The sequence below is a fragment of the Mirounga leonina genome, unplaced genomic scaffold (assembly GCF_011800145.1).
Source record: "Mirounga leonina isolate KUSES-001 unplaced genomic scaffold, KU_Mleo_1.0 Mir_242, whole genome shotgun sequence".
Lineage (NCBI taxonomy): Eukaryota > Metazoa > Chordata > Mammalia > Carnivora > Phocidae > Mirounga > Mirounga leonina.
Window position 1 is genome coordinate 783791 of NW_023270627.1, and position 24545 is coordinate 808335.

Consider the following 24545-nt stretch of genomic DNA (forward strand, 5'->3'; position numbering starts at 1 on the left):
TTTATTTACTTGATTTCACTCTGAAAATGACAATGGTAATTAAACATTTTCTGTGTTTAACACAGAACTTGAATATTTAGAATGAAATGCTGTATATGGAAGTGTTAAATTCCCTTTCAGAAATTGTTGTATTATAGCTCCAAAATTACTATGGACACCATTCATTTAAGAAATAAACCTTTAGTAATGTTTGACACTCAACGCAATTTAAAAAATCGCTTCAAGATCAGTGTTTTATAAGTTGGACAGTAAGAAATAGAAAGATCAGACATTACGACCCCATTCACTTGTTCATTATCTAATCAACTGACACTAAGAACTTTAGAATATGGATAACCATTTAGTAACCCACGAACTTTATTACTTAAATAATTTGGAAGAATGGAACAGTAATATGTTGAATTCAGAAATGAGGCAAAATTAGAAACATGAATAAACAAAAAAAATATAGGGAAGGATGTGGGAATAAGCTGTAGAATGGTATAATACAACCAGGTATCCCTAATAAAAATCATTTCCTAGTAGTACTTTCTCTGTTTCAAAGTATTTCCTAGTTGCATTGAAGTGTGCCGGCGGTGACTATAATTCAGACATTCACCATGACCACTAAGTATTAAGTTTAAAACTAAACAAACTTCCAGAATCATGCTCTATCTACAGGGCTGCACATCACCAGTCACACTATGTGCATTTGTTCCAAGAAAGATTGTGAATTAGGCAACAGAAAATATCAAGAATGGAGCCTTACTTAAAAGTCTTTAAATAAAAGCAGAGACACTACCTATCTCCTTTGGTGAATGTGATATGGAAGATTATTTCCATGGCTCATTATACTTACCTGGCCACATGCCTCCTCAGCAAATGTTACTCGACTCTCTGGCTCATGGAGGGAGATCTAGTTTCTAGAACAGTCTTGGAAATTAGGATATAAACTTTGATCATTCCCCAAAGGATAGACTCTGATTAATGGCAAGTCTGGAGAGTTTGACATCTCTACAAGTTATCCTAAAAGAACAAAGTTTGATTAAAGTACTTCTACAAAGCAGGTCAGGAAAAGCCCCAGGATACCAGACCAGGTAGACCAGAACACCAGACCACCGTCCTCACCAAATATCTCTAAAATTGTACACACGTACACACAAATATAAACAGTCTCAAAGATTCTGTCTATAAAATGAATTTCATTGTGTGTATGTAAACATATGTACATATCTGGGATGATTCCTATTTCATTCAAGATCACAAATATTTTTAGAATAAACGGGTAGCAAAGAAGAAAAATTAGCCAAGGGAGACCCTCTTAAGAAGTCTGATGATAAGGGAAAGAAAGAGCAGCGTAGGAAAGGCTTTTTCTTTTTTTAGGCTAGTGGAGATCAGAGCAAGAGAAAGGAGTCAATATAAAAGGAGCAACTGAAGATCATGTGCCAATCTATCTTGGAAAATAAAATATATAGCATATGTTAAGCACATATGTCATGCCCTGTGCAAATGGCTAGCCATAAGTTTTCTCAGATAATTCTGAAGCATGGACCTTCTTTTTTTCCCCCTGCAGCACCATTAAAACAGCTCTGATCCCATTATATTAAATTTTTGTTTATGTGTCTCCTCGAAGGCAGAGACCACCGTTTATCCGTTTTTGTGTCCTCAGTGCTTAGCACAGGATGGAAGTTCTGTTTGGCAAATTGAGTAAGTGACTGGATGAGAAGACAGGAGAGAAGAGGCAGAAGCAAGGAATGAATCCAGGAGAATGCAAACAGGGCAGGCTCACAAACACACAGGCACTGCTAGGCATGGAAAGGTAATGTTAGTCTTCAGGAACGTAGGTAAAAGACCTAGAGAGCAAATACGTGGAAAGAATTTGAAATAGAGAGATGAACATAAAGGGAAAGTGGGCCAGTGCCTTATAGTGCTATTTGGTAGAGTAAATGGGTATATTCTTAGAGTATGTATGTGTGCACGTGTGTGGGTTGAAGCTGGGTCTCCTAGAGAAGAAAAGGATTTGGTAGCAGGAAACTATAAGGAGAGAGCGACGACATTGCTGGGTACCCAAGAGGAAGGGTGATGGGAAAGTAGTTGAAATAAATTCAATCACAGGAGCTAAAAATCTTTTCTCCCACAATGGTTGGCAATTCAAGAAGGGGGACTAGCAAGGTGAATGGTGCAGAAAGTCAAGGAAGGAAGCCATTACAGGATGGCAACAAGCGTATCAGAAATCTAGTCTGGGAAGATGGCAGGATAGAACGTCACTCAATGTGGCCTCACTCTTTCTGATCATTTATTTTTTCTGGATAAGCCACGGCTAGAAACTTCCAGTCTTGTGCCCTTTTCTAAAAGTAGCCAGAGGCGCCTGGGTGGCTCAGTTGTTAAGTGTCTGCCTTCGGCTCAGTTCATGGTCCCAGGGTCCTGGGATGGAGCCCTGCATCGGGCTCCCTGCTCCGCGGGAAGCCTGCTTCTCCCTCTCCCCCTCTCCCTTCTTGTGTTCCCTCTCTTGCTGTCTCTCTCTCTGTCAAATAACTAAATAAAATCTTTAAAAAAATAAAAAATAAAATAAATAAATAAAAGTAGCCAGAATCTCCTAAAAAATTAGGCTGATTAATTTTCAGAGGGTGTTTTATCCCAAGGAGTCAGCTTTGATCCCAGAAACTGCTATCCTCAGCCCAAATCACAAGCTACACAGAGACAGAACAAATCTAGCAGCGAGAGGGAGGCTGACTCATGGAATGTGTGTGGCCAACCAATATGGCCACCATCAAATCGTTGTCACCTCACTCTGATGGATCTGGGATCCCCAGGTTTCCTTTGGTGTCAGTTAGGAAAAGCTTATGGTCAGGAAATTTCTGGCCTTCCCTGTAGGGTAAATTACCCAGAAAACTATAGCAAAACATTAAAGTTCAAATAAGACTGCTCAGCTAAATCTATCATGGCTCCCACTAGAGAATTTCAACTGCTTGTTTACTTCACTAATACTTCCATGGAGAGGGCACTGCAGGTCACGATAATCCAACATGAGTGCCTCCCATATATTAACCTTAATAGGCAACATATGTTTATCCAGGTGATCTATTTTTTCTGCCTCTGTGATTCCAAACTATCTTTCTGATGCTTTTTTTTTTAAAGATTTTATTTATTTATTTGAGAGAGAGAGAATGAGAGAGAGAGAACACATGAGAGGGGATAGGGTCAGAGGACGAAGCAGACTCCCTGCCGAGCAGGGAGCCCGATGCGGGACTCGATCCAGGGACTCCAGGATCATGACCTGAGCCGAAGGCAGTCGCTTAACCAACTGAGCCACCCAGGCGCCCTATCTTTCTGATTCTTAAACACTTCCCACAGTTAGTATCTGATCGTCTGAGTCTTTCTGAAAGTAATACAACAAACGACCACACTTGACGCTTTGATCCAGGACACCCCACCCTCCTTTTCTCAAAATCATTTTTGTGCCACCAGCTACCCAACTTCAAGATGCTGGATATCACTGCTACTGGTGAATAAGCATCTGAGAGAGGCAAAATGAATCTGATCAGGAGCCAGACATCTTCCATTAGCCATCCACCCTCCACCACCCTCAATCTCTCATCTCTTTTTTCCTCTTTTTTTAACTTGTATTCGTGTCTTTCTTTAAAAGGTTTTGTTATCTTATTAGTACTATGATTGCTCTCAGTGACCAAGTGTTTATTTCCTCCCTATTAAAGTAGGGGCGCCTGGGTGGCTCAGTCGGTTAAGCATCTGCTTTCAGCTCAGGTCATGATTTCAGGGTCCTGGAATCAAGTCCCACATCGGGGTCCCTGCTCAGTGGGGAGTCTGCTTCTCCCTCTCCCTTTGCCCCCTCCCCGCTCATGTTCTCTCTCTCTCTCTTGCTCACTCTCTCTCTCAAATTAGTAAACAAATCTTTTAAACAATTAAAAAAATAAAATCACCCATCTGTGTAGCACTGTGCTGTTTCCCCAATGAACAGAAAAGTCAATGAAATGGCTCCTGCCTTCAAATAGTTAATAGTTATATGTGTCACATTGTGCATTTTTCTGTATGGTTGTTTGTTATTTTCCTCTTTATTTTCAGGATTCTTTATATGTTCTGAATATAATACGTGTTGTGACATAATTCTGCCAAAAGTCTGTTCATGTCCTTTCCCATTTTGCTACATGTTTCCTTGTCATCTTATTGCTTTCTAACAATTCTTTATATATTTTGGATATAAACCTTATGTCAGTTACATGTGTTGAAATTTCTTCTTCCAAATTGTATATTTTTTCCTACTTTCTTTATAAAGTCTTTAGGTACATTGGAAATTATAATTGTAATTTTTCCAATAATGAATTACTATTTTTGTATCTTGTTTACGAAGTCCTTCTCCAAGGGTACCTGGGTGGCTCAGTCAGTTAAGTGGCTGCCTTCGGCTCAGGTCATGATCCCAGTGTCCTGGGATCGAGCCCTTCATCAGGCTCCCTGCTCAGCAGGAAGCCTGCTTCTCCCTCTCCCTCTCCCTGCCGCTCCACCTGCTTGTGCTTTCTCTCTGTCAAATAAATAAAATCTTACAAACAAACAAAAAGAAGTCCTTCTCCATATCAGTCATAAGGATATTCACCTACATGTTCTATATTTTATAATTTTGTAGTTCATATTTGGAACTGATTATTATGTGTGATTTGGAAAGACTCCAATTTTTTTTTTCCATATAGATGAAAATTTGCCCAGGCCAACTTTTGTAAATAGTCCATTTTCCCCCTACCGATTTGAAATGTCATAAATAAAGTTTCTAAATAGGTGGATTTTTTTTTTTCTAGGTTACTTAGTCTGCTCGATGGGTTTATTCTTTACTTATGTGCCAATGCTATCACATAATGTGAAGGAGCCTACTTGGGTATAAATCCTGGCTTTCCTATTTCCTGTTTGTGGTGGCCTTTGGGTACTTAACCGCAGTTATTGCTTTACTTGGCTCATCTATAAAACTGTTATAAGATCCCACTTCACCTCACAGTCATTGCTGAGTTGTTTTCCATTTGTGACCCTAAGGTTTCAGGTCTTTCTTGTTCTCTTAGTAACTACCATGCCCCTCTTGGGTTCTACTGTCATTATGCTGTCTCTCCTGATCCTGGGGTCTGGGACAATTCTGAGAAGTTGCCAAACAGCCATTGTTCTTCTGGGATCGCACTACCTTTTGATATCTATCTGAGATAGGGAGATATAAGTCGGCCTGAGTCCCCAGATCTATGTGGGATTTCTGTTCCCACCCTCATCTGTCTAGGCCCCTCATCTTTTCTCTTTATGTCAAAGGCGCATCAAACACCTTAGTGAATGCCTTAGGGAAATAGCACCAGGTAAGAGAAATTCTAGGAATAAATCTATTTTCAAATAGAATTTCAAATATATTATTCTTCTAAATAACTAATAACACATGTTCAGAAAGATCTTAATGTTTCAAAATAATTATTCTACTGCATCAGCCTGCATTAATATTTATTTATTTATTTATTTATTTATTTATTTATTTATTTATTAGAGGAGGGGGAGAGGCACAGAGAGAAGGAGAGAGAGAATCTTAAGCGGTTTCCATGCCCAGTGCAGAGCCTGACTCGGGGCTCTATCTCATAACCCAGAGATCATGACCTGAGCCAAAATGGAGTCCAACGCTTAACGGATTGAGCCACCCAGGCACCCCACGGTCTGCATTTAAATACAAGTAGACAAAATGATTTATTTTCCAACCAGTTTGAAGAAACAGGAATCTCTATACTTTGCAATTTGACTATTACGTAAAAACACAGTTTCCAAAATTCCCTATTAAAGCGCTGTCCACAGGGCGCATGGGTGGCTCAGTCAGTTAAGCGTCTCCCTTAGGCTCAGGGGCCTCAGATGGAGCCCTGAGTCAGGCTTCCTGCTCAGTGGGGAGTCTGCTTCCCCTCTCCCCCCCCCACCCTGTGCTCTCTCTCTCTCTCTGAAATAAACAAATAAAATCTTAATTAAAAAAAAGGCACTGTCCACATATTAGCTTGCCAAACTTGGTTTTTAAACAAAAGTTAACTTGAACTTTTAAATGAAAGGAGCATTATTACTTTTAGGCTAAAGGTTTTCATCTGAAAAGACAAATTTGGATTAATTATTCTGTCTAAATTATTCGTTGGTATAGCTAGTTAATGAATTTGTAGAGCACTTAGATATTTTCTTAGGTAAAGATTGTAACTTAATTTGATAGACATTAATTCCTGAGAAGTTCTTATCTATTAAAGCTTATTAAATTGTACACAACAAAATACTCCCTGAAAAGAGATGAATCTATGCCTCTTCCATATCTTTAAGGAAAAACTGTCCTCTCTTCTTTCCTTTAGTGGTTTTGCCACCTTTTAGTTCTGAGATATGATAGATACTCATTTGTACCCCACTACTGAAGATTTTGTGAAATTGTTGATACAATCAGTCTAAATTTGATTTCATGTTAGCTGAGCCTTTCTTTGCTAACTATAAATTGTAGAATGGCTTTTAATGCTTAAAAAGTTGACAAATTACTTCTTTTTAAGAATTTCAATTATTGGGCGCCTGGGTGGGTCAGTTGGTTAAGCGACTGCCTTCGGCTCAGATCATGATCCTGGAGTCCCGGGATCGAGTCCCGCATCCGGCTCCCTGCTCTGCGGGGAGCCTGCTTCTCCCTCTGACCCTCCCCCCTCTCATGTGCTCTCTCATTCTCTCTCTCTCAAATAAATAAATAAAATCTTTAATAAAAAAAAAGAATTTCAATTATTTGAGAAGTACCTGTTTACCTATCAACCAGTCTTAACTACAGTCAGAACACATCCCTTATGGGCACTCGATTTTTTTTTGCTCAGCTCAGTAATAAGTCCAGGACTTATAAGTTCCTGAAATGAATAGGCGATCACCTTCTTTAGCACTGTTATCTCTGGGGTAACCCACACACTTTCTGGCTCCAGGGGCCCCTTTCCCCTCTTCCTCTGGACAGTGTGAGGTTTTCTCTCTTCTCTCTGGGTTTTAAATGTCAGACTTGCTGCCACAGCAAAGCAGTTCCTCAGCTGGGGTTGGCCTCAGGACAGGGCTGGGATGTAAAAGGGAGAGGAAAAAGGAAAACCACTGGGGATTTCTGCCGCACTCTGGCACTCAGAGGGCCCTTCTCCTGGTCCACTGACGGAACTAGGGAGTTTCTCTCTGAGTTTTGGCAGCACATTTCTGCCACTGGGTCTGCCCACAGGTCAAGGCTGGGCTGCAAAGGAGGGAAAAACAAACAGGGGTTCTCACCCCTACTGCAGATCAGTATTTAGGTTTTAGCTGCCGTCCCAGTAAGTTGGTGTCCTCCATCAAGGCTGACGCCAGATGTTCCAGATCTTTAAGAACACATGTGGAGACTGACCACATGGAATAGGAAATTGAACAGAGGCTCAGCTATGTACACCCGGGGAAGCTGCTCTGGTAATGGGGCTCCTTCTCAGCAATGCTAATTACATTAAAATTGAAAAGTCACGTGAGAGGAAATAAGAAATAACTGGAGGCAGAACTGTGTGGTGTCTGTTCAGTTCCATCTTAAGGGAAGCTCTGAGGAGGAATTTGGGACAGATTTATGACATGGGCAAAGATTGAGGGCCTGAGGGAAAGGATTTGAGAGAGCTTCTAGTGGCCTTTGGGTCATGTCAGTGTAAGCAACAAATCAGAGGTATGCATATTCATATTCCATTTGTCAGCATAGCTGGGAGAAGGAGGCTGAATTGGGAAAAGATGGCCACCCCCCTTCTGCTGCCCTGGCTGAGTTTCCGTGTGGGCAGCACAGATGTGATGCTCTTTAAGCACAATTAGAGCAAGGACACCGAGATGCCCCTTCTGCCATAGACCACCACACAGTCCAGGTCCCCGGGACCTCCTAAGCATCTGTGGTGGTCCAGGTGTGGGATGACAGAAGCATGGTAGTGTAGCGGGCTGTTGTCTAAGATGATTTGATCATCAGAGAGCTTGGAGAAGACTGGGTAGAGACAAGGGTGTCACATGAAGCGTTCCTGGGGACAGTGGGAACCGTCCCAATGATGTTCTCTTGTGGGATATATATTTATTAACTTTTTCCTTCCCTTAATTATTTTGATAAAATATAGTCAAATGCCTTAAATCTAGGAAGCTACGATGCTGTCCATAAGATCTAATTCCTAAATTTCTAGATGGAGAGTCAGGATAAAATCAATGCAATTAACCCCCAGTTAGTAACTCAGGTCCTCTGAGCTTATGTGCAGTTCTTGTGATATCCAGTCCATCTGCTTTCTCAGGGAAAGCTAGATTCATGGAAGCTGGCCGGGATAGCTTCCTGGGGCTGGAGGTTCAGGGTACAGGATAATGAATCACCCAAACCATAGCATCATAACAAAAGAAGATACATACAAGAGTGTAAGTTTGGGGCTGAAGGAACCATGACCAAACTGTGTGGTCCACTTGAGGTACACACATTAAGCAGAAATAAAGCTATGGAAACAAAAACGGGGCAGGGCAAGAGACGAAAAATTCCCACAGCCTCAAGATATCTTGGAGCCTTCCTAGAGATGCTCCTCTCTGGCCTTCTTAGGCGTGCTTCACATATTTAAGGGCAGGAAACAAAATGCACAGGTTTTATGATTACATGCTAGAGTAGTTTGTTGGAGGCCCACCATAATAAAATACCATAAACCAGGTGGCTGAAATGACAGAAATTCACAATTCTGGAGGTTAGAAGTTTGAGGGGTCCCTGGGTGGCTCAGTCGGTTAAGCGTCTGCCTTCGGCTCAGGTCATGATCCCGGAGTCCCGGAATCGAGCCCCGCTCAGTGGGGTGTCTGCTTCTCCCCCTGGCCCTCCCCCCTCTCATGCTCTCTCTCTCTCAAATAAATAAATAAATAAATAAATAAATAAATAAATAAATAAAAGAAGTTTGAGATCAAGTTGTCGATAGAGTTGGTTTCAGCAGAAGTCTCTCTCCTTGGCTTGTAGATGGCTAACTTCTCCCTGTGTCTTTACATAGTCTTCCTTCTGTGTGAGTCTGTCCTAATCTCTTCTTCTTATAAGGACACCAGTCCTATTGGATTAGGGACCACACAAATGACCTCATTTAACCCTCATTGTCTTTATAAAAACCCCATCTCCAAATACCATTATATTCTGAGGCACTGGGGGTTGGGACTTCAACATCTGGATTTTGGGGAGGGGGGAGACACAATTCAGCTCATCACATGTTTTAAAAATAATTATATCAGAGTGTATGTATACTTATGGTTAGTTTCCTATTAATTAATTAGTAAAGAAGTAGTCTCTATTATAATTCCCTCCACACTGGGATGACACCAGAGAGTAGAGAAAGGAAATTGAGGGCAGTTTAGGCTAGGGCACAGGTTGGTAGGAGACTCTGGTCATCCCCACTTCCAATCCTGCTGTCAGATACTATTTATCATTGGGGGAGAGCTGGGCAGCAGATTCTATCTGTCCGCCTTTTCGGGAGAGTAGTTCTTTCAAGCCAAGGAGCAGGGCAATGGTGGAAAAGAGTGGCACCCAATCAACCCGGTCAGTGTCTCAAGGAGACACTATATCCATCTTGAGGGGAGGGTTTGGATGCAGGGAGTTTACTAGGGAGTGTTCTCTGGATCAATACCTGTGAAGAAAACAGGGTTGGGCAAAGGGAAGCATTGGACCTCATCCTGGCAGCATCTGTGCAACAACAGCCTGAGCTGATCCCAGAGCTCGGGAGCTGGGGTGGCCCCTCCAAGTTGAGCCCCCATTAGACAAAAGGCTGCATCTCCCCACCTCACTAGCCCCTATAACCAGGGCTAGTTTTTAGAAAGGACCATCCCCAGGGATGGCACATGATCTTAGACACAAGTCTCTTTAACTACACCCCCAACAGCTGGAGGGCGAAAGCCTCAGTCTCAGAGGGAAGATCCAGATGACTCATTACAGTATCTTCTGCAGTTAGTTATATATATAGAGAGAGAGAAAGAGAGAGAGAGAGAAAATTATTCAGAAAAGCATCATTCAGGGGCCCATGAGAAGATAAGCCCGCAAATAACAAATACTTACTTGAAATTAGTCTTTGATCATCCCTGATCAAAAAGATATGAATCCTATAAAATGTGATCATGATGTTGCTTTCAAATCACAGTATCCTCTAAAATTAGAGAGATTTTAAAAATGAATTCATGTAATCCATTGACCCAAAAAATGCCAATTAAGTAACTGTAATCAGCAAAATTCCTGAACTTACATTTGCCTGTTCAACATGACAGCTTTCTAGATTAACAGAGAATTTGTAACCAACTGCTCTGTATATAGTGAGCTATTTCTAACCTTTGTAGATACATAGAAACATGTAAAATATATGTACCTCATCTTTCTCCCTCTCTGACCATTCAGTGAAGAGCGAAAATAAATTATTACACATCTAATGTATTTTAACTGTGGGCATTTACAAGATTCGGTTATTCAATTGCCCATGGGGTTTCAACAGATATTTACTGAACATCTTCTGTATGCCCAGCACAATGCGTGAACTAAGCCTTGGAAGTGCTTTAAAAAAAGATATGGCCCCAGCTCAGTTATTTACAGTCTTTGGATGACCCAGACCAAAAAAAAAAAAAAAAGTAAAAGTAAAAAACGAAATAAAATAATGAGAAATTGTTTTATGTGCTGTTAAGAAGACAGTGTGCCAATCTAGAGAAAAATTGAGGTAAAGGGGAGAGCTACTTTCGTTGGAGGATGGAAAAGGCCTCTCTGAGGAGGTGACCTTGAAGCTCTGGCTTGAAGGTCAGGAAAAGACTGGACATTCGTGCTATAAAGGAAGGGTCCCAGGTAGAAAGAACAGCATGTGCAAAGGCTCTGAGGTGGGAAGGAGCGTGGCTTGACTGACGACTGATGTGTAGTGAGGGAGGGAGTGACAGGAGGTGGCATTAGGAGGGATAAGAGGATGCAGGTCAGATAGGGCTTCAGAGGTGGTTAGATTCTATTCAAAGTACAACCAGAAGGCATTGACGTGTTGCCAGCCAGGAAGAGAGGTGTCTGATGGATGTTTGAAGAAGTTGGCTCAGGTTTTGTGTGGAGAATGAACCAGAGGGGGCTTTGAGCAACAGCACGGAGAGGAGTTAGGACGTGGGCACAGAACACAAGGGAGGGACCATGGAGGGACTGGAATGACTGCGATTGCACAGAGGGTGGGCGGGGCCAGCCAGGGAGGGGAAAGGGGCGTGGTTAGAGGGACTGAGATATGCCCCTCAAGCAACTGGGCAGAGGGTAGTTCCATTTACTGAGATGGAAATGATCAGGATGCGAGTGCTAAGGGTGGAGAATGAATTAGCATTGACTTTCTGCTTCTTTCTCTTCCTCCTTTCTCACACCTTCTCCTTCTGCATTCCTATGCATACCTTCACAGCATGTAGGTATTAATTAAATGTAACACCACCAATCCGTTAACATTATAAAAATAATGATAATAACTTTTATCATGTTTTGCATATATACCAGGGGCTATGCCAGGTGTTGAATATACCTTATCTCATTCATTCTCACTATAATCCCGAGAGGTGACCCCCATTGACTGTAGACGAAACCAAAGCCTACAGAGTTTAAGTCACTTGTTCAAAGTCACATTATGTGTCTATGCGGCATTGAACCCAGGAAGCTGGACTCCAAAGCTGACACAGTCTTTCTACACACTGAATTTAAGGCTTTTGAGATGTTAATTTTCTGACAGTTTTTATGACACATTCAAACATTTCTCTGCAGAGAAACCTGTTTCTTTCATACTGTCATGTGGCAGTTCCAGTTAATACTTCTTCACCATCTGTATGTGATCAGTTTAGCATCAGTAAATCAGTCTGCAAATATTTTGTATCAACATAAGCCTCTTACTTGATTTCAAATATGTTGAAACTGAGCCTAGAAGAGAGAGCATGACGAATTGTCAAATCCATAATGTCTGCTGTGTTTCTAGAGGATTTCTGCCTGTAGTTTCTATTAACATTAAAGGCAGTTAATTGTTTGATAGTGAACAGACCCTTTTGAGTTGAAAATAAGAATGATTCCGTGTATGCCAGGGAACTGAATATTTGGATTTTGTGGATTATTATTTTTTTTAAAGATATTATTTATTTATTTGAGAGAGAGAGAATGAGAGACAGAGAGCACGAGAGGGAAGAGGGCAGAGGGAGAAGCAGACCCCCTGCTGAGCAGGGAGCCCGATGCGGGACTCGATGCAGGGACTCCAGGATCATGACCTGAGCCGAAGGCAGTCGCTTAACCAACTGAGCCACCCAGGCGCCCAGGATTTTGTGGATTATTGATAACATCTCTTGCCCTTTCTTTATTGCAGGCTGAGCAACTGACCCCTCACCAGCCCGGGTTGGTGGGAAAGGGGCACTTGTGTGCCTGACTGCAGGTCGTGGTGACCAGCTTCCAGCAGAGTTCCTCTGAATGCCAGCCACTGTGCTGGGGGCTTCATATACGGTGTCTTTGAACTTCAACATCAAATTGCAGAGAAGGAAAACCAGGTCAACGGCAACGTCCTCGGAGACTTTCTCCTTTAACAACTACTTTTTCTTTCTCCTCCACATCACTTCATATTAATTACTTTTATATTTTTCAATATCTGTTCTTAAAAAGGATGGTCATTATAGGGAATTGAGACATTTTACCAAAATAAAAATAAAAATAAATCACCTATGTTCACATTACCCAAATATAACTGTGGTTGAAATGTTGTCATTCCTTCAAGTCATAAATGACTATGGATCGTAATTTTGTATGTACTACTTCATTTTTTTTTTAAAACAATATAACACTATAAGAATTTTTCCATGTTGTTGCCTATTTGTCAAAACAAAAACACTTAAAAATATTTATAATGTTCTAGGATATAGCTATATCCTCATAATTTCCCTAATGTTTGACATTAAAATTTACACAAGGGAAGATTACACTGCTGTAAGTGATACACCAAAAATGTATAATGATACTAACACAATATTTAGATGTATCTGACTGGAAGTAGACAAAAGAGAATTTGGAAGAGGGACACTTGCATTTTTATTCATGTTGTTGTTGCTTTGAAACAACTCAAACTTATAAAAATGTTGCAAGAATGTTTATGTATTCCTGAACTATTTGAAACCAACTTGCTTGCATGATGCCCGGGGAAAACTTCAGTGTGCATTTCCTAGGAGCAAAGGTATTCTGCTACATAATTATAATACGACCATCAAATTCAGGAAATTAACATTGCTACACGGCTACTGCCTAATCTTCAGTTCTCATTCCAGTTTCAACAACTGTCTCCAAAATGTCCTTTATATAAAAAGATCTAATCCACATCCCATTGCATTTAGTTACCATGTCACTTTAGCCTCCTTATATGTAGAACAGTCCCTCAGTATTTCCTTGGTTTTCAGGACCTTGGTGCTCTTGAAGATTACAGATCAGTTATTTTGTAGAATGTCCCTAATGTGTTTGATGTTTCCTTGAGATTAGATTCAGGTTATGCAGCTTTGTCAGGAATATCACAGAGGAGATGTTATGCTCTTGTTACACTCTATCAGGTAGAATACTACTTGGATTTGTCCCATTATTGGTGACAAATTTATTTTTATTTTTAAAAAATATTTATCTATTTACTTTAGAGAAAGGGGAATGGGGCAAAGGAAGAGAAAGAATCTCAAGCAGACTCCGTGCTCAGCGCAGAGCCCAACGCAGGGCTCGATCCCATGACCCTGAAATCATGATCCCAGCTGAAACCAAGAGTCAGATGCCCAAGAGACTGAGCCACCCAGGTGCCCCAGTAATGTTCACTTTAAACACTTGGTTAACATTGTGTCTATGAAAATTTTTTACTATGAAGTTACTCCTTCCACCTTTGTCTTTAATAAGTATTTTGAGGGGAAGGATTTTTTACCTCAAATTTTCAATTGATTCATTATTAATTTAAGTCAGTATGGGCTCATGGATTCCTGTTTTTTCAGTGGGTTGTAAACCGTTACTATCATTTATTTTGATGCACAGATCACCCCAGATTTGGCCAGTGAGAGTTCCTATGACCTTCTGATTTATCCCCAATATTCTCTGAGCAATTTCTTACTTCAGGCACAATGAAATGTGCTAGGCCCATTTTATACTTTCCCACCCCAGCCCTGGAATCAACCTTTTCTTCCTAAGAGTCCTCATTTCTTTTAGTGGAAGCTGGTATTTAGAAACCAGGTCTGGATACCACGCTTGCTCATTGCTTGTATGGTATCATTGCTCCTAGGCCCTCTCGGTAAACAGAACTAGAGAAGAGATAGAATACATATAGATTCACATCAATATTTATTTCTATAACTATATTGAGAGCATCAGTTTTTGTATATTTATGCAATCTATCATTATTTTAAAATTTATCATGTCTTCCATTATTTTTATGTCATTAAAGTCCTTGTTCATCAAGCTGATTCTTTGTTTACATCTTCTAGTTTTCTAATGGGTTTCCTTATTATGTTTAGTTTCTCACCTGGAATTTATTTGGAGTATGTTATAAAATGAAACTCCTGCTTGTTTATTGTTTCAAGTCATCAGTCAATCTCCAGTATAATTTATGGAGTAATATAGCCTTTCTTCAATTATAATATTCTCTTTCCAAATATATTGTCATATATTATATATTTGAGTTTCAGGGATGTCCATTCTGTCTGTTGGTTCTTTTGCCTCAGACATTTAGTTTTCATTATTGTAGCATAATGTAGCAATATTTCATTATTTCATATTGCTTTTTTGTTTGTTTGTTTAAAATAATTTTTTATTGCCCAGGATATTTTTTTTCTTGTGTCTTGTTTTTTTTTGCTTGTTTTCTTTTTAAATAACTATAAATTCAAGCTTAGGGAAGTTTGTTTTGCCTTGAAACAAAACAAAACAAAACAAAACAAAAAGCTGTTCTATCATTTGCTAACCTGATCTCATTTGAAGAGAGAGATGGTAGTTATCTTGCAAGACTAAAATTTATACCATGAATGATGCAGGTCTAAGTCTGGTGGCACTAAAAGGAGACGATAGCATTGTTGACAAAATTATAATCTGCTGGTGGCATTTGTGGAAAAGAAGCCCTTGCAAATTTCTAAATAACAGTAAACTCTGTTAGGAAATTCTCAAGTGTCTTACAGGCCAAAAAGGGAATGAGGTTAGTAAAATGCCTCAACAGAGTTTGAATAAAATACTGGGTTTGAGAGTTACTGGAACTTGGATATGTAAAAATAGGGTGGTAGGCTGGGTCATGCTTACAATGGTCTCAAGTTCAAATAAACTACTGTGACAATACACCACTTCACAGGTCACACGCTTCTCCGCTTCTCCGGGGCTGTTCTTCCCTTCAGTAGGTGCTGGCAGAAGGTGTGCTCAGTCGCTTCCCAATATAGATGCCTAGGCCCAAAGCCAAAACATGAGAGAGGAAGAGAGACGGAATGAACACCTTAAGGAATTCTGCGGAGAAAATACCCCCTTTCTTCATGGCCCCACTTTTCCTCATGCTTAAAGAGACGGAGTGTTTGGGGTGTCTGAAGTGGAACTCTTTAGGTGGAATGTTTTCAGGTCTACTGGACCAGTCGGACACCCAGTCGACGCTTTTCTTTGAAGCATCGACTTCTTTCTCTCCTTCTGGAACTTCTTCTTCTGACTGAGAGCTATGGTCCCTGCTGGTGTGCATCTCCACATCAAACATAATCTGCCCATCTTCTTGTGGGGAAGGGCTGTCACAGTGAGAGCTGGCTCTTGAACTACTCTGTCCTGATTCATGTTGTGCATCCAAAAGAATCTTCTCCATGTCTCCATTGTGGATAGAGGATGAGGAAGGTACATGTTCTAGTCCCCCATTTTCCCCATTGCCATTATCATTGCCATTGCTGCTGTTCATGGGTAGCTCCACCCAGGAACTGTTGAGGCCGGCTGGCGGGGGCAAAGGCTGTTCACCTTCCTCGCAGTTGTTGTTGTTGTTGTTGTTGTGCGGGGGCGGCGGCTGCCCTACTAAATGAGACGACATTGTCAGGCGGCTGGAAGAGCTGTGGCCGCAGCAAGACCGCCTCTGGTTCTCGGGCAGCAACACTTCCATATTGCTTTTTTAAAAAAAGATTTTATTTCTTTATTTGACAGAGAGAGACACAGTGAGAGAGGGAACACAAGCAGGGGGAGTGGGAGAGGGTGAAGCAGGCCTCCCACGGAGCAGGGAGCCCAATGCGGGGCTCGATCCCAGGACCCTGGGACCATGACCTGAGCCGAAGGCAGACGCTTAACGACTGAGCCACCCAGGCACCCCTCATTATTTCATATTGAAGCATATTAATATTTTAATATCTGTTAGGGTAATTTCCCTACACCAGAAATCTTGCATGCCAATGGACGGATATTGTGTTGCTCCCAGAACATTTGGAAGCACTGTCAAATGATTGGAGTTTGGGGACTTTGTGTCCTTTCCCAAATTTTGTTACAAGTGTACCTATTTCCTTTGCTTGCCCTGGATTCTTGAGTGAACTATAGATGCCATCTATAACATACTGGCAGAATTCAGCCACACTGGTGGCTCCCTCCTAACTGGACAGTTGGCCAGAGCATCTGCAAGGATTTGAATGACCAACACGGTGGGAGAAGGCAGATTTGGGTCCAAAGAGAAAAACTAAGGGCACTCAGTTGTAATATAATTCAACAACCTTCTACTCCTCTCTTTTGTTTACTCCTTATTAACTATCATTGGAGCCAAACAATTTGCACTTCAAAGCGAACCAAAGGAGCAACTACAGATAACATAGGAGTTAAGACCTAAGAATTACAATGAAAACGATGCATTATGAATATAATAAAAAGAAAACGATGCATTAAAAACAGATCTTCAGGCAGCAGTTCTTTCTGCCCATGGGTCCTGTCCCTGTGCTTTAATAAAACCACCTTTTTGCACCAAAGATGTCTCAAGAATTCTTTCTTGGGGGGCATCTGGGTGGCTCAGATGGTTAAGCATCTGCTTTTCGGCTCAGGTCATGATCTCCAGGTCATGAGCATCAAGCTCCCTGCTCAGTGGGGAGTCTGCTTCTCCCTCTCCTTCTGCCTCTCTCCCTCCCCCTCTCCCTGCTTATACTCTCTCTGTCTCTCTCTCTCAAATGAATAAATAAAATCCTTAAAAACAAACAAACAAACAAAACCAGATCTTCATTTTTGTGTTAAAAAATGTAGGCAATTTATTTCATCACATCCTAGTCTGATTATCACTGTGCCTTGTTTATTTCTCCTGGTGATTAAGACAATCATGCTTCTTTGGAGGGGCAGTGTTTTAGTTGGATGAACAATAGGCAGCAGAGAGACAACAAGGTGATCTTGTACATTTATTGTTATTGGTATTCTAGAGGCAAGCCTGCCTGTGTGTCCTTAATTTCTTGCTCCACTGATTTACAAATGGTAACTGTATAGCTGGGAATCAACACAGTGGTAGACTTTTTAAAAAGCCCCTAATTTCTTAAATGGCTAGCCGGCAAGTGTCCAGAAAGCATTGTTATCTGAAACAGCAGAGTGACAATGGAAACATTGATGTTGGAAGATAACAAGTCACAAAGCTAGATGAGAATACAAGGTCACTGGTGCTTAAATGTTTCATATTGTTTTCAGACGTGCAAGGTTTTTTTTATTATTCAGTTCCGCACTGGTACGTTTGCGCAGAAAATACTAAGTGACTTTTAGATAAAATTATGTTATGACAAATAAGAGCTTTAAAGAGAAACAATAGTATCAATATTTCAGTTTGAAATAGGTCTTCATACAGCCTACATATTCACAATACACTATTAAGTCTATTTTCTCTTTTCTGCATCTAAAAAATAATTGCATTGATATAGTACCTCGGGCTTATAAAATGTTTTCACGTACATTAGCTCATTTTTTTTTTTTTTAAGGCAAACATTTATTGAGGCCTTGTTCAGCACTGGACACGATGCAGAGAGCATAGAAGCATTATCTCATTAAATCCTCACAAAGGCAAACATGGGGTGACTTTCAGATTAGCTCTATTAAATAAGTGAGGGAACAGAGGTTAAAGAGGTCAGGTAATTTCCCATGGTTATGTTCCATTTCTAGCAAGTGCTAAGAGAAGAGACAGTTCTTTCTGAATTTTGTTAACCTGGCCCAACTTCCCATAGACTTCAGAAGCTACTTTGGAAGTTTCTTGTTAAGCCGATTTTTCCAGTATTAGCTATCCTCTGATGTCTCCTTTGGTATCCTAACATCTTCCCCTCCCCCCCAGTCTGCCAAGTTTTCATGGAAGCAGCCTCAAAGAGTTTATTATGAACCCATGGGTGGAGCACCTGCTATCTTGACCCCTCGGAAGGATCAGGTATGAGATGACGAGATGATATTCAGAATATCAGGGTCTGGATAAAATGTATTTAAAATATTTGGGATTCAGAGATGCAGACTAATATCAGTTCCCCTCTAGCACTGGGATATAAAGTTATACATTTTGTCTTCTTTACAAGATAAAACAGGGAGCTTCACTCTCTCCCATTTACACCAGGGCTTGAAGGAAGAAAGGGTCCCTTTGTTTTTTCTCCCCTTGATCTGTAGTCGCAATTAAAGCCCTATCTGAGGGGCGCCTGAGTGGCTCAGTCATTAAGCATCTGGCTTCAGCTCAGGTCATGGTCTCAGGGTCCTGGGATCGAGTCCCACGTCGGGCTCCCTGCTCAGCGGGAAGCCTGCTTCTCCCTCTCCCACTCCCCCTGCTCATGTTCCCTCTCTCGCTATGTCTCTCTCTCTGTCAAATAAATAAATAAAATCTTTTAAAAAACTAAAAAATAATAAAAATAAAACCCGATCTGAGTTTAAATCTTGGATCCAGACTTCATAGTGTGGATTCAGGGAAGTTACTTACTCTCCCTGGGCCTCAGTTTTCTTGCTGTTTCTTCCTGGTGTTAGGAGGACGAACTCAGATAGCATAGCAGAAGCACAAAGTGGTGTTAGTTCTTCTTCTTAACTATTATTTTTATTTAAAAAGAGGCTATGGCTTTCTTAGGGGATCCTTACAAAGTTTCAGGTACCTCATGCTACCAGCTTTGTTTGCCTGCCCCTCATGAGCCCCCCCCCCCCCACTTCCATAGGGGCTGCTGTAGACTTAGATAGGATTGAAGATCATGCCCTGGAGAGCCCAGAGCCCCTTCATCGTATCCAGCTTGGTTATGTACCAAGTGTTTCTCTGGGGCTCATGACAGCATCTCTTTCCCTGGCTTCTGGCCCTGATCTTATCTCTAGGTGCTTAGTGGACAATTCTTGGATGTCTCAAACTCACCCTGAATTCAACACGTCATAGACCCATCTCAGCACATTCTCCCTCACAAAACTACTCTTCCTCCTCTTTCCTACCTCCATTCTCTCCCACCTCCAGCATCATTTTTCCTTCTCTCCTTTTTGTTTAAATACAAGTCGTCAAAAACAGGTGTCTCAGCAACCATCACCCATCACCTTTGTTTTCAACTCTTTGTAAAGTTGAGACTGATTTACAGTTATTTATCACTATCAGTTGAATGTTTTCTCCCCGCTAGGCGGCCCCATGAAGTCTGGGTCATGTCTGGTTTCTCATGACAGTATCCCTAGGACCTAGCACAACCTCTGATAATTGTTGGCACACAACAACTAGCAACTGACTGTTGAACTGTTCTCCATGCCACTTGTGGGTGGTTGTAGGGTTTTTTTTGCCCCAGTCCCATCCCATCATTCCTAATAACACCTTCCCTACTGAAATTATCAAAGCCTCTCACTTGGACCTTTGAAAGACCCTCTTGTAAGAACAATCAGGTCATTGAACACAGATGAGTTTGAATTCCAGTTCTGCAACTTTCTAGCTGTTTAGAATTGGGAAATTTTTTTGGTTTTCCTAGTTCTAGTATGGAAATGATAAGACGTACCCATAGGGTTGGAGGATTAAATGAAATAATGTGTTTGAAGGGCTTTGGAAGTGTCTGGCACATAGTAAATTCTCAATGCATGTTGCCTAGAGGGAAATGTGAAATGAGGGGCATAAAAGACAAATTTCTCCCTAATTTTCAATATGTATAAAATTACCTGCTCTGGAACTCTATTTCCTTCAAATATCCTTTAAATCTAATATCTAAATTTCATTCCCTCAGGACCTTACTCTCTCCGTTTGAAACTAACAGCTAATCTGATAAACCAATATATGCTAAAGGCTGGTCTCTTAGGAGCTTAAAGTGTTATCTCTCCAGTCATGTTTTTTAACAGAGCCTCTAAAAAAAAAAAAAACAAAACCCCCAATTATTTTAAATATGAGACATTTAAGCACATGGCAGGCAGGCTGGTGGTTTCTGGCCTGCCAGTGTCCCCACCCAGTGTCTTCTTTTTTCTTCCCATAGCTCTGCCTCTTGCCTCCCTCCATCATGCTCAGCTTCATAAAAAGTTGCAAAAATAAGCCTATATTGGAGATCAAATGATTTGGAGGGTTCTTGTCTGACACTTTGAGACTCTGAATGGGTCCTTTTGCCAGTTTGACTTGAACCCTAAATGTTCTGTCTTGCTGCTCTCCTAGTACTATTGTTCTTCTAGAAATAAAGACTGTGTTTCTCTTTCTAATCTTGCACCATTGCCCCAAATCCTAGATACTCTGCTGGGTTCCTGCTCTGCTGTGATAGATTTCCCTCAATGCTAATTCTCTCTGCTTGCCTGATTCTAAATGCCTTTGCTTTGGAATTACATGTGGTCCTTTCTGCTTGTCCTCCTCTGTTGCCACCATGTCAACTACACAGAATACTTCATGCTTTATGTCCGGTCCCCTAGGTTCTGGATGTCAAACACTTTTTACTTGACTGACTTCTCTTCTGGAACCTGTTCTTGTTGTTGTTCTCATTGTTTTTCTTCTTTCTTTCTTTCTTTTTTTTTTGAGAGAGAGAGTGAGAGTGGGGGAGGGACACAGAGAGAGAGTCTCACGCAGACTTCCCGCTCTGCTTGGAACCCCATGTGGGGTCGATCTCACGACCCTGAGATGATAACCTGAGCCAAAATCAAGAGTCAGATGCTCAACCGACAGAGCCACCAAGGTGTCCCTGGAACCTGCTTTTATAGTGTGTGGCTAACCCAAGAAATCATGTCTAGAAACAGCTCCAGTCAATCTTCACCCAATGGATTTAACTGGATCTTTCTTAGCTATGATCCTAAGATAAGAGATGTAGTACAGGCCAGCCTTTTTGCTACTAATCTAATCATTTTATGCAGAGAGTTCTTTCTTCTTTATGAGAGCTAACATCTTCAACTCCTCGAGTTAGACATATCTAGAGAGACACTTAAAAGCACTTTGAATAGTAAACAAAACAAAATACAAATAAAAACAAGAACACAATCATGAAAACTTCACATTGACTTGTAATTAACCCTAGATTCTCATATTACATGTGTTACTATATTAATGTATTATATATTTAATATAATCACAGAAGTTGTTGCTTATCAGAAATGAAAGAGCTGTACTCATGACAATATTTGTGAATCCTAGTCACATGGCCTCCATCTTGAGGTCCGTTGCAAAATAATCTGTAAAGTTCTCGAAATGGTAACCTAAATTTTACTTAATGTGGAAGACAAATATGCAATAGCGCATTTACCAAGAGATGTGACAGATTTATGTAATTATAACCTCAAAGTTATACATAATTATAATTTCCAAAAGATTTGGGATAATTGGGGTCTGCTTTTGGAAGCAAGGCCTCTGTGACAACAGAGGATTAGTGGCATATAGGTCATCTTGTCACATTTGGACGTTATCTGGAATGCTTCAGGCATTTTCTTGCCAACTCAGTATTATAAATTGTGTTTAAAATCTTAGGCCATGGAACCCACATCTTTGGCAAATGTGCAAATATTTAATGAGATTTCTGTAATAAATGTATTTTGTTTTCCAAGCAACTTATCAACAAAGGGAGAGTTATATATAACTGAAAAGAGGGAAGTTATTTCTCTTTTTAGTGTCAGGAAGCATGACTTAAATGATGAAAAGGACCTTCAGAGAGCCCCTGCTTCCTCTGTAGTGTAGCAAGTGACACTAGGTTTGCCTTCCCTTGGAAACAACTGGAAAACCTGACAAAGGGTTTTGAGACATTGGTTGACAGCGCATGGTTGGGATACCTAAGACAAAGTAAACAAGTCATATGAGCCCTTAATTGCCCCAGATTTCTGTCAAGAAGTACCTCAGGACCGTGTCATAAGGGGGGAATGCAAGCAGAATAGGACTCCCTGAGTTGCATTGGCGGAGGCTGTGAGGTTCATGAAGGCTCATGCAGCTAATTTTCCAGAAAGAGTACTGGAAAAGAGGGAGCTACACAGAAATATGTCTCTTTGGGCTGAAATTTCATGAAGCAGAGCAAAGAACTACCAGGGAGATGTAAACTGAAGATTTCCAAACAGTTGAGTCCTGACTAGCCAGTGACAAACCTCCTTGAATGGCCAGGGTACACTAAGCCTTATTAGCAGGGCTAACCTAGACTTGCAGTAAAGCTATTCTAGAGCTTCTCCAACATCATTTCTTTACTATGTGTCTAGTCAAAAACCTGCTTAAAATTTTTTTATTAAAAAGCCAGCATTCCTTGCAGTTAGATTTGGTTATGTGTCAGGTCTAGGCAGCTGTAGTCTAAGTGAAAACCACTCTGAGTGGTTTCTGAGAAAGTTCATTAGAAGGAGTCAACTCATCTGGCTTATGTCTTTTTCACTCTTGCTCATCTCCTTCTTGCTTACTGGAACCCAAAAGTGATATGGAGCCTCACAGAAAAGGGATGGAGAGCAGCCATCTTGAAATGTAAAGGAATCAGCTTGAGAATTAAGACACTCACTGAGGTTAGCTCAGAGGAAATCTAGAGAGTGCCCGTTTTCTCTTGAAGGTATCATTGGACCACCATACTGGTCCTCAACTGCCTACAGAGGTTCCTGCTTAAGAAAATTGTTGAGAAAAATAAAATCCATAATTTTGAAAACTCCTGCTTAAACTAGTTTTCTGTTTTTTGAAACACTTAAATATCTCCTAAGTTCTTCTTTTTGGAGACTTTTTATAGCTACTCTCAGATGCTTATTCCTTTAGATAAAATCTACATTAAAAAATTCTCAGGAAATCATCTTATTTAGATTTTGATTAGAATCTCCCTCATTTAGATTGCTATGGGCAGTTTAACTTAGGCTGTGACCCAGACTGCCTGGCTTTCTTTAAACCCAGAGTATGCCAATTAGTAGCTATATGACTACGGGCAAGTTATTACTCTTCTGGGTATCAGTTTTTCATTAGTAAAATGAGGAATATTATAGCATCAACTTCTCAGGGTTGCCATGAGTTGATATGTCTAAAGCATTTAGAATATAATCAGGCACAGAGAAAGTGCTTGCTTAAGTATTAACTATTATTATTTTCTTATTTTTAATTTTAATTAATTTTTTTATATTTATTTAATTCAGGGAGAGAGAGAGAGAGAGCATGTGAGAAGGGGGAGTGCCAGAGGGAGAGGGAGAGAGAGAGAATCCTCAAGCAGACTCCCTGCTGAATGTGGAGCCCAATGCGGGCTTGATCCCAGGACCCTGAGATCATGACCTGAGCCAAAATCAAGAATCAGATACTTAACTGAACGAGCCACCCAGGCGCCCCTAGCTATTATTATTTTAAATAGATGTATTTGGAAAGTATTGGCTCTGAGATATTGAATCTTATTACCCAGAAACAACTATACTTTTTATTATATTCAGATTTCCTTTTGCAATATTCTAGAGTTCTAAACCTTTTATGAAAGACTTAGCTTTTACTTTTTTAGACAATTTCTAATTTCAGTGCAAGTGATTATATTTCAATGAACACATATTTGCTCTTCCCATCCACAAATCAAGTCCTTCTTGGATATAAAAAGATAACAATGTATGCTAAATTGAATAATTCTGTTACCCCATTTCAGTAAAATTCAAGATGCAATTGTATTTTGAGGAAAAAGAGAACATTATAAAATAATCAATGATCAATTTTTCAGTTTTGTCAGTTTGAGATACTTATAGCAATCTCAGTGATTTACATTTTACAATGATTTTCTTACATAACACAAAGTATAATTTTCTAGAAAGAAATGTAATGAAGAAAGAAGAGTGAGTCCCATTAAAATTGGTTACATTGGTTGCTTTCATTTCCAATAAACAAATATAATTTCAAATTGAAACATACATGTGTACCAAGGAAAAATACTATTAATAAAGAGTGTATGCAAATGTCAAAACCATGCAGAATTTGTAGTTTTGGAAATACACTCCAAAATCCAAATGTCATAAATACTCAAGTGACCTTTGTGTTCCAAACAGAGACCAAATGGCCAAATCTGGCTTGTGTTACCATAGAGACACATTTTGATGGAAGGACTTCTGATGAGGTTGAACAGCATGGATGATTAGGGGCAGTGTTGTGATAAATGGTAATATGTGTCAGTGTGGCACCCTCTGCAAGAGATTAAGACATATGTGCTAGATGGATAGCATTGTTTAAGGAAATATCATATCAGCTAATGTCTATAAGTGATAAGCAAGTCAAAAATTT

The 24545-nt window shown here is 40.4% G+C and overlaps 1 protein-coding gene across 1 annotated transcript; it reads right to left on the minus strand.

Moving 5' to 3' along the window:
• Positions 1-15179: 15179 nt before the first annotated feature.
• On the minus strand, positions 15180-16052 carry LOC118026565 (BCL2/adenovirus E1B 19 kDa protein-interacting protein 3-like). Its single transcript, XM_035029476.1, has one exon. The coding sequence runs from the start codon at positions 15993-15995 to the stop codon at positions 15330-15332; it is 666 nt and encodes a 221-aa protein (XP_034885367.1). The 5' UTR covers positions 15996-16052; the 3' UTR covers positions 15180-15329.
• Between the last annotated feature and the right edge of the window lie 8493 nt (positions 16053-24545).

Excerpts from the sequence above, each read along its gene's own strand:
- LOC118026565 (XM_035029476.1), bottom strand. The coding sequence starts at position 15,995 with ATGTCGTCTCATTTAGTAGGGCAGCCGCCGCCCCCGCACAACAACAAC.